The following is a 16,671-nucleotide window of genomic DNA, read 5'->3' as shown; positions in this document are numbered from 1 at the left end:
AAAAGAAATCACGCAAAAATCATCGTAATAATTACATGTATCGTACGTACTTACTTGAAAACTCTAGTAGATATATAATTTTATATTATGTATTTAAAATGTCTCGCTACTTAGAGTGTCTCACTTATAATTTTGTAGGTAGATATCAATAACTAAAAACGTCAGTCATTCTTAAATACAGAAAGTAATTTTTGGTTTTAAGAAAAACATTAAATATTTAAGTACCTATTTGCAGTAGGTAATAAATATTTTTTCTAAATATGACGTAAGCTATTTTTGTCAGGCAGGATGGCCAATCGTGGAAATTAAATGCGTGCAGTTCTTGTAAATGTGTCCAAGGGATGCAGAGTTGTGCACGGACTAGGTGCAACATCACCATGGCTTGTCCTCCAGGATCAAAATATGTTCAAACGGCAGGAGAATGTTGTGGAAAATGTGTTGAAAGTAGGTGCAATTTCGATCATAATATTTGACCTACTGTTTTACCTATGTTTGTTTTCAATATAGACTAAATATATATTAGCGTCGATATTTCGGAACGATCGCATCTCGTCGGAGCGGTTTCTCATATTTGCGAGAATCAACAAACGGTAAAGGCATATGCTGTTAAGCAATAAATTATTTTATTTGAAATGATTTTGCATAATCACTTTTTCTTTTACTCCTTAAAAACATGATCGAAAAATGAGTTTGATTCTTAAAAATAATTTCCAAAAAGTACATTTTAGTTGCAAATATCTTTTTTCGAAGGGCCGAAATTTTTATAAAATTTTCACGTTAATTATGAAACGTCAAAATAATAAGATTTTTCATCAAAGGAAATTTTCTTTGAGAAACTCTTGGTACCGGTTTTTTGATTCCGATGCTGTTGTTGAATGCTTCCCGTCACAGATCCCAGGAAAAATTAAGGGATTAAGATAGTTTCTCGTGGATCTTCCGTTTTTCTGCTCCCTCGAAAATGTAAACTATATGTCTTTGGACATTTTGTTGGTTCCGAGGGTTTGCGAACTTCACTAATAAAAACAGCTCAGATAGAGCACACTAGCGAACCATGTTATTTCCTCTTTCTATTTCCCATGGCTCGTTCGGAACGCCATATAAACTCAAATGAGCACTTTTAACCCTTCAAGAATTGCATCCGACAACGCAACAATTGACCCGCCTGCGTTCTTTTTTTTACAGAGTGTCGGCACCAAAGTTGCTTAGTAAGCCTATACTCTACTAGTCAAAATTAACGCACCACTAGAAAAGTGACATTAATTTAAAGATAATTTTTTCGTAAACCGATAGGCTTTTTAACTAATATTTCCAGTAGGTACCTTACGGGATACTACTGTTAAACGAGCTGGGATCTATATATATTTTCCAAACATTTTGCTTTTTTATTGGTGTTACCATGTGTATTAATAAAACAGATACCCAACAATTAAGCTTAAGCTGTAGCTACTTACATCAGGCATAAAACAGTTTGTGCACTCGTTAACAGAACGATTTGTAACGAGGTAGAAACCTTTTATTATGCTTTCTTCTTATTGTTAATGACTGAATCAGACAACATACATAGGTATACAAGCTTAAATCCGCTTTAAGTTTGTTTTTTTAAGAAAAACGCCTTTTTTTATAAAAAGCAAATTCAAATTTATTCAAAATACTGTCCAGTGCTTTCGATACATTTCTTATATCTTTCGGGTAATTTGTGGATTCCACGCCAAAAGAAGTTTTCTTCTTTCGAGGCAAACTACTCATTAAGCCATTTTCAGACGTCGCCGTATGAATCGAAGTGCTGCTCAGCGAGCCAGTGGCCTATTGAGCCAAACAAATAATAGTCGGAAGGGACCAGGTCTGGTGAATAAGAGGGGTGGGGCAGCACCCCAGTTAAGCTTCTCTAAATAGTTTTGGGCTTTTTTGACGAGTGGGACGGAGCATTGTCATGGAGGAAAATCAGCTTTGCTCATATTCGGGCCTTTTTTCACGCAGAGCACGGTGCAATTTCATCAGTTGTTGGTGGTAACGGTGGGCATCGACAGTTTCACCAGGTTTCAATAGTTCATAGTAGATTATACCCCGCTGATCCCACAACGCACAGCATCGGCTTCCGTCCGAAGCGATTTGGTCTTGGGAATGATGTTGATGGTTGGCTGGGATCAACCCACGATTTTCTTCGTTTAGGATTCTCAAAATATATCCACTTTTCATCGTCAGTCACAATCTAATACAAAAACATCTTTCTCTTGTGTCTGGCAAGTAATATTTAACATGTGTTTTGGCGTCGCTGCATCTGCTTATCATTCAATTCAAGCGGTACCTATTTTCCGACCCTTTGAACCTTACCCATAGTCTGTAGACGCATAAAAATAGCTTGTTGAGAAACACCTAATTGCTCGGCAAGCATTTTATGTGATTGGGTATCGTCCTCGTCCAACAGTGCCTTCAATTCGTGGTCCTCAAATTTCCTGGGCCGATTTTCACACTCCTTGTCGCTCAAATCGAAATTGCCATTTTTGAATTGACGAAACCAATCTCGGCACGTTGTTTCCGATAAAGTATTGTCACCGTAGGCCTCCACAGGCATTCGATGCGATTCAGCGGCTGATTTCTTCAAATTGAAGCAGAAAAGTAGAGCTTCCCGCAAATGCTTTTTTTTGACACAAAACTAGACATGATTACCTAAAAGAAAAAGTATCTTTTGTGTGAAATTGATGATAATGTGAACGGACTATTGTTGACAGATGTCGTACTCTAAAAAAAAAAATATGGCGTGTACATATCAGCTTGATATGCTCACTGACACCATTTATGAGCAAACAGCGGATTTAAGCTTGTACACCTGGTAATATTCGGAAAACAAGTACAGCATCATGTTAATAGTTCCAGGCTGTTTTAACTGTTCGTTTTTAACAGGATGTTTCAAATTTCAAGTAAAATCCTACCATCATTCATACGCTTCATATGTGGCCAAAACCGAAATTTAAAAAATTATAAGTACATTGACGTTACTAAATAATCATACTATCATGACTTACAAGAAATTAAACTTTGAATTTATGTTACTGTTCTAGTTGTGCGTTAATTTAGTTGGGTAGTTTATTGTGTAAGCATTACATTAGCTATATACCTAGCTAATTAATAAACATACTTGTTAATCATACATTGATCATTTTCAATTATCATTTGACTTTTCTTTCTTTTAAACATACACGAAAGATAACGTTTAAATAAAACTTATGATACCATAAAGCTTGAAAATCTACGATACTAAATTAACTTTATTGTTGAATGATAACAATATACGTACAATTTTTCGTATACCTAGCATTATTAAATACTTGTAGTTGCAGTACTTATATAAAATGTGTTAAAAAAAATTGTTCATCATTCAGTTAATTTGGGTAAGAGTGTATTATACATAAATATCAAGATCAACAGTTGTTATAAAACAAATGTAAAGCAGGAATTTTGAAGTACGCATTACTGCAGTATCTTGTGTATCACAAGAAGAATCAGATTTTTAAGTCAGGTCTACATTTTCAACTTGTCAACAAACAAATTTAGAACGGCCTACAAAGTGTATTTTTTTATTTTACACGTTATAAAGAAATTCCCATGTGATAAAAATAAAAAGCTTTTTAATAATGCGTAGGTAGTTTACGTTTGTTTTAGTAGAAATATGTACCATAATTAAATCTTCGTACAAAAGAATGCAAATATGTGCAGCTTGCCACATGTAGCTAGACCAAAAGCGATTACAACTACATCCTGCTTTTGATTTTCGAGATAATGAATAATCATTAGGTATGTTCCCAGAGAAATCTTAAATAACAGACTATTCGTAAAATAAATTTTTCGAAGTTTCTGGTAGTTCTTATTTTTCCGCTATTAGTGGAAACTAACTAAAATCCTAAAGAACTTTTTCTATGGACTTTTTTAACGCAGATTAATCTAATTTCCAGATGAAGGAGTGTGCATGGCTTTTGGAAATTCTCATTATAAAACTTTCGATGGTAAAATATATAATTTTGGAGGGTTGGGAAAATATCAGTTCGTATCCGACTGTCGCTCCCATATTTTCTCCGTTAGAATCACAAACGTCCATAATAAAAGATCTGTGAATACAAGAAGAATAACCATTAAGTCAAATAGCATTCGCATCAATTTAGCTCAGAATTTCAAATGTAAAGTTAATGGTGACTTGGTAAAGTTTCCTTTTAAAATTGAGGGATCTGTTAAAATAGAAAAACGTCTAGACGTCTTAGAAGTAACCCTTTCAAGCAAAGTTGTTATTGTGTGGAACGGCAAAAGTTTTCTAGAAGTAACGGTCCCACCGGAATTCAAAAACAAACTCTGCGGTCTCTGTGGTAATTTCAATTCCAATGTCAAAGACGACTTTAAACTTCGAAGAGGTGTAGTCGTAAGGGATACCGATGCTATTTCATTTGCCTCGTCTTGGTGTGTTGGACCGAAGTCTTGTATAAAACAATCTGCACAACTAACACCATTACGACAATGTAAAATAAGGAATGCAGACAGAAATCATTGTAAGCATCTCTTAAGCACCAAAGTTTTTAATGGATGCGATTCGAAGCTGAATTCAAACAAGTACTACAACGCTTGCAAGTCAGATATGTGCGACTGTCCCAATGGAAAATGCTACTGCGAAAGCTTAATGGCTTATTCTAGAGAATGCGGCAGGTTGGGAGTGGATGTTGACAATTGGAAAAAGGATAGCTTTTGTATCAACATAAACAAAGCGCGACGGAAGAAACCCATTTCTAACTCAATGTTTTCCCAAGAAGACATCAGCAAAATACTGAGGGTAATGAATAAACAAAATAGAACAAAAAGTGGTAGATCTCCAATACCGTTAAATTAACTACGGTACCAATCTCAGAACTAGTCATAATACAGACATCAGTATTTTAGACAATCGACTAAAATGGTTATTATATGCTTTTGATACCGAGATTCTAATAATTCAAAATGATAATTTCCTTTTTATTCGAGCAGATAAGAAAGCCAAAGTGAAATTTCAATTTCGGCTTTTTTCAGTAAGATTGATTTAGGAGATATATTACAGAAGGAAGATAGGTCAGCTAGGCTATCTCATAAACAGAGATGAGTTTGATGTAGCATTAAAAAACCTTAAGAATAATAAGATGCCAGGTATAGATAGCCTACAGGCGGAAAGTCTAAAATATGTANATAATAATAATATAATTAGGAGGAATTTTAGAGAAGTAGGGTACAATAGTAATAATATAAAAAACGAGGCGGGGGTCATTTCCATATAAAATAAGGAAAAGGCGGACAAGTGAGAAGAATACTTAGAGAATCCATACGCAGGTCATGAGTTAGGAGATATATTACAGAAGGAAGATAGGTCAGCTAGGCTATCTCATAAACAGAGATGAGTTTGATGTAGCATTAAAAAACCTTAAGAATAATAAGATGCCAGGTATAGATAGCCTACAGGCGGAAAGTCTAAAATATGTATGACAAGAGGTTAGGGACTGTACGTTTAAGCTAGTTAGTCACATTTACGAGACGAGACGGGAAAAGTCTCGCTGGATTATAAACGGAACGTGGTAGTAGCCATCCCTGAAAAGAGAGGCGTGGATAGGTGCGAGACATTTAGAACAATTAACTTAACTTCCCATGCGTCAAAAATCTTAACCAGAATTGTACAGAGAAGGATGGAAAGAAGGGCTGAAGAACTATTAGGGGAAGATCAATTTGGGTTTGAAAGAAAAAGAAGCCATTCTAGCTTTATGGGTAATAATAATGAGTATGACAGAAAAAGAAAAAAGAGCGTACATTGGATTCGTATATATAAAAAGAGCTTTTGACAATGTTAAATGGGACAAAATGTTAGATATACTTAAAAATGGAGGAATGAGCTACAGAGATAAAAGAGTGATACTTAGTTTGTATAAGGAGGTCGTTATATAGCTGGAGCAGCAAAGTAGAATGGTAAATATTAGGAAAGGAGGCAGACAAGGATGAACACTATAACCGCTACATTTTAATCTATACATCGAAGACGCAATCAATTTTATTAAAGACAGCACAACTGTAGGGATAGATATTCAGGGGCTAAAAATTAGTATGCGTAGATTTGCAGACAATATAGCTGTATTAGCATCTGGTAAGGAGGAGTTAGAGATGGCTTCGAATAAAATAGAGGCGATATTGACAAAGCAGTATTGTCATCATCATCAGTCGTCAGTCCTAAAACTGATTGGACACGCACCTTCCCTCTTTCCTATCCTGAGCTAAACTTCGCATATCCATGAAACTAGAACAACAATCAGGGTCTACCTCTACTCCTCTTAACTCTCGTTTCTGCCTCTAATATGTCTGACTAGACCATCATGCCTGAGAACCTATCTCGCTATCTTTTATTGACTTCTGTAGGGTCCTCTGTTCTTCTATTCTTTCTAATACTCTTCATTTCCAACCTTCTCTATTCACGGTATCCTCATCATTCGCCTGTAACACCACATTTCGAACGCTTCTTACCTTTTCTTTTCCTCTAACCGTTTCGCACCCGTACCGCGCCACATTCCAAACATATACCTTTAACATCCGTTTTCCATTTTTCTAAATTAACCGCTTGCGAGCATATACGTGATTTCTTTTTATTGAAGGCGACTTGACCCTGCGCTATCCTATACTTTAAACAGTATTGTATGAAAATAAATAAGAGTAAAAGAAAAATATTGGTATGCAAGGGAAGAAAAAGTAGGGAAAGAACGAATATGAGGGTAGGAGACGAAGAAAAATTACAAGTGACTAATTTTCGGTATCTAGGAAGTTAGAGAAGTCAAGATGGAAGTAGTAATAGATATATAACGCAGAGGATAGCGCAGGGTTGAGTCGCCGTCAATAAAAAATGTCAGTTCTATGCTCGGGAACGATCAATTTGGAAAAGATTGTTAAAGGTGTATGTTTGGAGCGCGGCACTGCACGAGTGCGAAACATGGACGGTGAGCGCGGGGGAAGAGTAAGTGTTAGAAGCGTTAGAAATGTGGTGTTACACGCGAATGATGAAGATACCGTGGATATAGAAGGTTAGAAATGAAGAGGTATTAGAAAGAATTGGAGAGAAGAGGGCTCTATGAAACTTGACGAAAAATAGACGAGATATGTTGGTAGGCATTAATGGCTAGTCAGGGGCATATTAGAGGCAGAAACGGGAGTTAAGACGAGTAGAGGTAGACGTAAATTACATTACTGTTCGCAGATAGTTAAGGATGTGGGATGGTCTTAGGGAATGCGCAGATTAGCTCAGGATAGGAAAAAGTGGATGTGGGTGTCAAACCATTCTTAGGTCTGAAGACCTTATGATAATGATGATGATACATTTATGTTCTTTGATGAAACTAACCATGGAAGACTAATTTTGGAAGAACTCTAATAATATATCCAACCAATACCTCACGTACCTATTGTCAGTATAAAAAAAAATATTTACTAATTATCAACTTTTTCGTTAGACTTTTTGAAAGTCTCTAATTTATTTCGAAATGATGTAATTTAAATTTGTTTTAATACTTCTTTAATCTTTGACAAGTTATTTAATTAATATGCATACGCTAGTCACAATTTTTCAATTTATAATCAATATTCATTATTTAAATGAGTAAAGCAACGTAAGACATAACATTGAAATTGCATCTAATTATAAAGCCTAAATAATCAAACATCTGTTAGTCAATAAAGAGAAATGCTCACTCGCAAGGACGTACTTAATCTATATTTCGTCTCGTTTCTAGCATGCTTATTTTTTTTAATAAATTTAGGAATATACATTTCTAACTCTTCATGGATAACCATATGTATGTGTACGATACACACTTATGTGCAAATATTTAAACAAATAATAGAGGTTGCCCGAATTATAATTTATTGTATTTAACCTCGTAGAAAATTCGCAATAAAAATAAAACTTACTGTTCCTTTTGTTTAAATCATTAATTTAGGAATTTTATTAATTTGGCGGTACGCTTGCTGAATGATAACTGCTAATATATTGCCATGTAGCAGTAAACTGTAATTTATCAAGACTCCGTCTAGTGGTTTCGATAAGAACTTTTTTTTTTAGCTTACTACTAGAATTTACTTAAATAAACCTGCTTAAATAAACGACAATAAATTCTCGGCTAGCAATTTATCGAAATCACCAGATGTAGATCGTATTTTCGATATTATCAGTCTTCAGCATATCGAGACTTACAGCTAGTCACCAATCAAATTGATGTTATTTCTAGAAGCAGTTTGATTAATATTAAGTAATGTTCAGTTAATGTTTTTTTTACCAATTTTGTTATCCAATAAATTAGTACAGTTAACAGTAGACATTTATAGATAACGATATATAACAAATTAGTTGATAGAACATATTTTATAAAAGAAATCACGCAAAAATCATCGTAATAATTACATGTATCGTACGTACTTACTTGAAAACTCTAGTAGATATATAATTTTATATTATGTATTTAAAATGTCTCGCTACTTAGAGTGTCTCACTTATAATTTTGTAGGTAGATATCAATAACTAAAAACGTCAGTCATTCTTAAATACAGAAAGTAATTTTTGGTTTTAAGAAAAACATTAAATATTTAAGTACCTATTTGCAGTAGGTAATAAATATTTTTTCTAAATATGACGTAAGCTATTTTTGTCAGGCAGGATGGCCAATCGTGGAAATTAAATGCGTGCAGTTCTTGTAAATGTGTCCAAGGGATGCAGAGTTGTGCACGGACTAGGTGCAACATCACCATGGCTTGTCCTCCAGGATCAAAATATGTTCAAACGGCAGGAGAATGTTGTGGAAAATGTGTTGAAAGTAGGTGCAATTTCGATCATAATATTTGACCTACTGTTTTACCTATGTTTGTTTTCAATATAGACTAAATATATATTAGCGTCGATATTTCGGAACGATCGCATCTCGTCGGAGCGGTTTCTCATATTTGCGAGAATCAACAAACGGTAAAGGCATATGCTGTTAAGCAATAAATTATTTTATTTGAAATGATTTTGCATAATCACTTTTTCTTTTACTCCTTAAAAACATGATCGAAAAATGAGTTTGATTCTTAAAAATAATTTCCAAAAAGTACATTTTAGTTGCAAATATCTTTTTTCGAAGGGCCGAAATTTTTATAAAATTTTCACGTTAATTATGAAACGTCAAAATAATAAGATTTTTCATCAAAGGAAATTTTCTTTGAGAAACTCTTGGTACCGGTTTTTTGATTCCGATGCTGTTGTTGAATGCTTCCCGTCACAGATCCCAGGAAAAATTAAGGGATTAAGATAGTTTCTCGTGGATCTTCCGTTTTTCTGCTCCCTCGAAAATGTAAACTATATGTCTTTGGACATTTTGTTGGTTCCGAGGGTTTGCGAACTTCACTAATAAAAACAGCTCAGATAGAGCACACTAGCGAACCATGTTATTTCCTCTTTCTATTTCCCATGGCTCGTTCGGAACGCCATATAAACTCAAATGAGCACTTTTAACCCTTCAAGAATTGCATCCGACAACGCAACAATTGACCCGCCTGCGTTCTTTTTTTTACAGAGTGTCGGCACCAAAGTTGCTTAGTAAGCCTATACTCTACTAGTCAAAATTAACGCACCACTAGAAAAGTGACATTAATTTAAAGATAATTTTTTCGTAAACCGATAGGCTTTTTAACTAATATTTCCAGTAGGTACCTTACGGGATACTACTGTTAAACGAGCTGGGATCTATATATATTTTCCAAACATTTTGCTTTTTTATTGGTGTTACCATGTGTATTAATAAAACAGATACCCAACAATTAAGCTTAAGCTGTAGCTACTTACATCAGGCATAAAACAGTTTGTGCACTCGTTAACAGAACGATTTGTAACGAGGTAGAAACCTTTTATTATGCTTTCTTCTTATTGTTAATGACTGAATCAGACAACATACATAGGTATACAAGCTTAAATCCGCTTTAAGTTTGTTTTTTTAAGAAAAACGCCTTTTTTTATAAAAAGCAAATTCAAATTTATTCAAAATACTGTCCAGTGCTTTCGATACATTTCTTATATCTTTCGGGTAATTTGTGGATTCCACGCCAAAAGAAGTTTTCTTCTTTCGAGGCAAACTACTCATTAAGCCATTTTCAGACGTCGCCGTATGAATCGAAGTGCTGCTCAGCGAGCCAGTGGCCTATTGAGCCAAACAAATAATAGTCGGAAGGGACCAGGTCTGGTGAATAAGAGGGGTGGGGCAGCACCCCAGTTAAGCTTCTCTAAATAGTTTTGGGCTTTTTTGACGAGTGGGACGGAGCATTGTCATGGAGGAAAATCAGCTTTGCTCATATTCGGGCCTTTTTTCACGCAGAGCACGGTGCAATTTCATCAGTTGTTGGTGGTAACGGTGGGCATCGACAGTTTCACCAGGTTTCAATAGTTCATAGTAGATTATACCCCGCTGATCCCACAACGCACAGCATCGGCTTCCGTCCGAAGCGATTTGGTCTTGGGAATGATGTTGATGGTTGGCTGGGATCAACCCACGATTTTCTTCGTTTAGGATTCTCAAAATATATCCACTTTTCATCGTCAGTCACAATCTAATACAAAAACATCTTTCTCTTGTGTCTGGCAAGTAATATTTAACATGTGTTTTGGCGTCGCTGCATCTGCTTATCATTCAATTCAAGCGGTACCTATTTTCCGACCCTTTGAACCTTACCCATAGTCTGTAGACGCATAAAAATAGCTTGTTGAGAAACACCTAATTGCTCGGCAAGCATTTTATGTGATTGGGTATCGTCCTCGTCCAACAGTGCCTTCAATTCGTGGTCCTCAAATTTCCTGGGCCGATTTTCACACTCCTTGTCGCTCAAATCGAAATTGCCATTTTTGAATTGACGAAACCAATCTCGGCACGTTGTTTCCGATAAAGTATTGTCACCGTAGGCCTCCACAGGCATTCGATGCGATTCAGCGGCTGATTTCTTCAAATTGAAGCAGAAAAGTAGAGCTTCCCGCAAATGCTTTTTTTTGACACAAAACTAGACATGATTACCTAAAAGAAAAAGTATCTTTTGTGTGAAATTGATGATAATGTGAACGGACTATTGTTGACAGATGTCGTACTCTAAAAAAAAAAATATGGCGTGTACATATCAGCTTGATATGCTCACTGACACCATTTATGAGCAAACAGCGGATTTAAGCTTGTACACCTGGTAATATTCGGAAAACAAGTACAGCATCATGTTAATAGTTCCAGGCTGTTTTAACTGTTCGTTTTTAACAGGATGTTTCAAATTTCAAGTAAAATCCTACCATCATTCATACGCTTCATATGTGGCCAAAACCGAAATTTAAAAAATTATAAGTACATTGACGTTACTAAATAATCATACTATCATGACTTACAAGAAATTAAACTTTGAATTTATGTTACTGTTCTAGTTGTGCGTTAATTTAGTTGGGTAGTTTATTGTGTAAGCATTACATTAGCTATATACCTAGCTAATTAATAAACATACTTGTTAATCATACATTGATCATTTTCAATTATCATTTGACTTTTCTTTCTTTTAAACATACACGAAAGATAACGTTTAAATAAAACTTATGATACCATAAAGCTTGAAAATCTACGATACTAAATTAACTTTATTGTTGAATGATAACAATATACGTACAATTTTTCGTATACCTAGCATTATTAAATACTTGTAGTTGCAGTACTTATATAAAATGTGTTAAAAAAAATTGTTCATCATTCAGTTAATTTGGGTAAGAGTGTATTATACATAAATATCAAGATCAACAGTTGTTATAAAACAAATGTAAAGCAGGAATTTTGAAGTACGCATTACTGCAGTATCTTGTGTATCACAAGAAGAATCAGATTTTTAAGTCAGGTCTACATTTTCAACTTGTCAACAAACAAATTTAGAACGGCCTACAAAGTGTATTTTTTTATTTTACACGTTATAAAGAAATTCCCATGTGATAAAAATAAAAAGCTTTTTAATAATGCGTAGGTAGTTTACGTTTGTTTTAGTAGAAATATGTACCATAATTAAATCTTCGTACAAAAGAATGCAAATATGTGCAGCTTGCCACATGTAGCTAGACCAAAAGCGATTACAACTACATCCTGCTTTTGATTTTCGAGATAATGAATAATCATTAGGTATGTTCCCAGAGAAATCTTAAATAACAGACTATTCGTAAAATAAATTTTTCGAAGTTTCTGGTAGTTCTTATTTTTCCGCTATTAGTGGAAACTAACTAAAATCCTAAAGAACTTTTTCTATGGACTTTTTTAACGCAGATTAATCTAATTTCCAGATGAAGGAGTGTGCATGGCTTTTGGAAATTCTCATTATAAAACTTTCGATGGTAAAATATATAATTTTGGAGGGTTGGGAAAATATCAGTTCGTATCCGACTGTCGCTCCCATATTTTCTCCGTTAGAATCACAAACGTCCATAATAAAAGATCTGTGAATACAAGAAGAATAACCATTAAGTCAAATAGCATTCGCATCAATTTAGCTCAGAATTTCAAATGTAAAGTTAATGGTGACTTGGTAAAGTTTCCTTTTAAAATTGAGGGATCTGTTAAAATAGAAAAACGTCTAGACGTCTTAGAAGTAACCCTTTCAAGCAAAGTTGTTATTGTGTGGAACGGCAAAAGTTTTCTAGAAGTAACGGTCCCACCGGAATTCAAAAACAAACTCTGCGGTCTCTGTGGTAATTTCAATTCCAATGTCAAAGACGACTTTAAACTTCGAAGAGGTGTAGTCGTAAGGGATACCGATGCTATTTCATTTGCCTCGTCTTGGTGTGTTGGACCGAAGTCTTGTATAAAACAATCTGCACAACTAACACCATTACGACAATGTAAAATAAGGAATGCAGACAGAAATCATTGTAAGCATCTCTTAAGCACCAAAGTTTTTAATGGATGCGATTCGAAGCTGAATTCAAACAAGTACTACAACGCTTGCAAGTCAGATATGTGCGACTGTCCCAATGGAAAATGCTACTGCGAAAGCTTAATGGCTTATTCTAGAGAATGCGGCAGGTTGGGAGTGGATGTTGACAATTGGAAAAAGGATAGCTTTTGTATCAACATAAACAAAGCGCGACGGAAGAAACCCATTTCTAACTCAATGTTTTCCCAAGAAGACATCAGCAAAATACTGAGGGTAATGAATAAACAAAATAGAACAAAAAGTGGTAGATCTCCAATACCGTTAAATTAACTACGGTACCAATCTCAGAACTAGTCATAATACAGACATCAGTATTTTAGACAATCGACTAAAATGGTTATTATATGCTTTTGATACCGAGATTCTAATAATTCAAAATGATAATTTCCTTTTTATTCGAGCAGATAAGAAAGCCAAAGTGAAATTTCAATTTCGGCTTTTTTCAGTAAGATTGCTTGAAAAGAGGATTCGTTGACTGCGTGTTTCGCTATGAAATAAATATATTGCTCTCTACAGCAATTATGAATGTTCTTTTCAAATGAATTTAGAGAATATTTCAAAAAGGAAAACAAAATGTATGTTTACGTACTTTATTTCGAATATTACAAAACTTCGCTCAAAAAGGTGTCAATGGTATAAATAAACTTTATTTCATTTCAGATCTCATATACCCACAATGAACTAACATCTGTCATTTTTATGTTACAAAGAAGCAGGTTGTAGTACAAGTATTTATACTTATACATTTTTTCTATAATTTTTACTAATGAGAAATAATTTCAATTCTATTTCCACAATTTTACTAAGAAACTTAACTCAAATTTAACTGAATTAGGAATTAATGAGATTCTCTGATAGCATATTCACATTGTTATAGTATTATCGCCTACAATATAAAATTACGCATTTCCTGATAACTATAAAAATGGTAGAAATTGGTGAATCAGTTGGTGAACACTTAAAGATAACCGAATACAATCTCCCGTGACGTTTCTTCTCTATTTTTTTATTTTTTTTGTATTTATATTCTTTGTGATGTGATTTAAGGAATTTTCGAAGATAATTTAGTTGTACGAAACAACCCGAGCGGATGCATTTAAAAAAAAATATTCGAGTCATTTGTTTTATACATAGAGAAGGGAACCTGTTACCGTTTAATTATAAATTACTGTGCATTGTGTAATTTTTTTCTAATTCAGTATTTACTCATTATTCGACAGTGAAGATAAAGAGAATAGCAAAATTTCCAAAATATAGGTAGTTTGAGTAATCTACAAATGAGTGTGTATGTAAATTGTTAACCTATCTTTTCGATAATTTTGTTAAAGCACATATATATTCAACCTTTCGAAAAATATTTTGGCATTTATTTTATTTTTTATATATTTACAATTACACACAATAATTATTATTTTCTGTCAAATCATTTGCGGACTCTCCAATTCCGTCCTAATACTATAGCACAACGAAAATTTTATTATTAATTAAAGCTTTTAAGTAATTGATTTATGAAAAATAAATATATGAGTGCAGGTATAGGTTTCACTTTAATTTTTGTAATTGCAACCTCTTGGGATAACTTTTAAAAGAATCTCTTTCAAGTAATTACGTTTTACAATTATTAGGTACCTACTTTACAATTCTGTTTTGTTTGACCAAAGACTTTTCCTGATTTACAGGGTCTGTAAATTGTTTACTACAAACAATTTTTAGTATATACGTTTTAGTATTCCACAATGCCTACTATTTTTGTAAATTTTAACATAAAACTAACATAAATGCTAAACCATTTATAGATAGCTACGGACAACAAATTGATTTAACGAATTTCAGAAGGTAAAACCAAAATGTACTGTTAACTTATTATTATTGTAATTGTTTGTGGTCATCGCTTATTTATTTATTATCGTTACATACAATTTATTAGCTACATAGGTACATACTCTCAGCATTCTCAGCGTTATTACTACCACAAAAAGCATTTTATTATTTTGAATGCTTTAAAGCGGGCCATTACCGTTGCATTTAAATGCTTTCTAAAGTGTGTTGTACCTACTTGTATTCATACAATAAATTAGCTAATTAAATGGGTCTAAATGAACGTTTGCATGAGCAAAATGCATATTTACAATCGCTAGAAAAAAAAGAAGTACTTAATCAAATTTTGATTGTATAAGAAAATGTAAAAGAAAAAAACATTGAAGGTTTTGAATTTTATAGAAAACGTTTTGTTACGTTTATATATCTAGTAAGCGAGGTACACATCTCTACAAAAGTGTCCCTTTGCACCTGATTCCTGTTAATTTAAGAATAATTTGTTCCTATATGTTGTGTGAATGTATTTTTTATTTTTTTACATCTATTTGTTGTAAATACTTCATTAGAACAATGTCGTAGAAAATATTCTTGTTCTTTATTTTCCTTATCTGACTTTTGAGTGGGTAAGTTAATTTAAAAGAAAATAATCTACTAATGAATATACTTATCTGTTGTGCTTTCACTTAAATAAAATATCATGTTTTATTTCTTCATCATTTGTGGAACGTTCGATTCAATAAATTATTTCTTAAATAAAGCATAATAGTTATATATCTTAAATGTTTTAAAATAATACTTAGTGGAATCTAGTATAATTACCTAAGATTTATAATACATGACACATAATATACAGGGTTATTCAAACTAAGTGGTACATTAGACGTCTTACGTTAATTAAGCGTGTAAGAGATCTCAAAAATTGGTAGTAGAGGTTATCGAGGATGATCTTTTTAACTAAAATAAATTTACCTGTCGACCGTTTCCAGTTATACCGGAAGTTAATGCCGACTTTGTTGTTTTAAATGGAATGGTACATTTTTTACGACGAATTCATATAAAACACAAAATTTTAAGGCAACTCAATTTATAAAAAATTAAAAATAACTTGTGGTTAATGTTAAAACAAAACTGGGTTTCATAATTTATACTGGGCGTACACAAAAAAAGTTTAGGAACTTCAAACACGTACATAACTTCGTTTTTTCAAATGACATCTACCATATTTATTATGTCATTCGATACCTCTTTTTATCCTCTTTCGATTGGAGTGGGTGTTTTATATTGCTTTATTTGAAAATTTTTGAATAAATTTGGATTTTTATCTAAAATAGATAATTTCTCTAACTTTGGCATAAAAGATTTGATAAATTTATAGGAATGCATATTATGCTTCCATAATATTCTTCCAAATGATCAAAAAAACAAAAATGTTTACAAGTGGTATTCGATGCTTGGAAAAAACCAAATTCCGTCAATGGATAAACGAAAGATAAGATTCTCATTATCATTTGCGGTAGCTGTCAATTGTCAACACTCTAAGTCATTTCTTGTGGAAGTTATGATTTTTTAAAAATTAGCTTGCGGTTGCGATTTTTTTTCTATAAATTAAATTATCTCATTCATCGTAAAATTTTGTGTTTCATGCGAATTCGTCGTAAAAAATGTAGCATTCCATTTAAAACAACAAAGCGGCATCAACTTCCGGTACAACCGGAAACGGTCAACAGGTAAAATCATTTTAGTTAAAAAGATCATCCTCGATAACCCCTACTGTCAAATATGTTCAGATATCTTACACGCTTAGTTTCCCTAAAAAGTCTAATGCACCACTCAGTTTGAAGAACCCTG

General features: G+C 33.4%; 2 protein-coding genes across 2 annotated transcripts in view; both read left to right on the top strand.

Annotated features, from left to right (window-relative positions):
• LOC108740492 (BMP-binding endothelial regulator protein) overlaps positions 1-5,031 on the top strand; it is a 57,152-nt gene extending 52,121 nt beyond the window's left edge. The window contains exons 7-8 of the mRNA XM_025974564.1: positions 288-444; positions 3,951-5,031. Coding sequence (XP_025830349.1) covers positions 288-444; positions 3,951-4,870 — 1,077 coding nt within the window. The 3' untranslated portion in view covers positions 4,871-5,031. The remainder of the gene's footprint in view (positions 1-287; positions 445-3,950) is intronic.
• A 2,925-nt stretch (positions 5,032-7,956) lies between these two features.
• Positions 7,957-14,774, top strand: LOC112904464 (BMP-binding endothelial regulator protein-like). The gene is made up of 2 exons (XM_025974561.1): positions 7,957-8,849; positions 12,356-14,774. The coding sequence occupies exons 1-2, from the start codon at positions 8,747-8,749 to the stop codon at positions 13,273-13,275; spliced, it is 1,023 nt and encodes a 340-aa protein (XP_025830346.1). The 5' UTR covers positions 7,957-8,746; the 3' UTR covers positions 13,276-14,774.
• The last annotated feature ends 1,897 nt before the right edge of the window (positions 14,775-16,671 follow it).

The sequence above is a fragment of the Agrilus planipennis genome, unplaced genomic scaffold, assembly GCF_000699045.2.
Source record: "Agrilus planipennis isolate EAB-ADULT unplaced genomic scaffold, Apla_2.0 scaffold230, whole genome shotgun sequence".
Classification (NCBI taxonomy): Eukaryota; Metazoa; Arthropoda; class Insecta; order Coleoptera; family Buprestidae; genus Agrilus; species Agrilus planipennis.
Note: the sequence above shows the minus strand (reverse complement) of the source record. Positions and strands in the feature narration are given on the sequence as shown.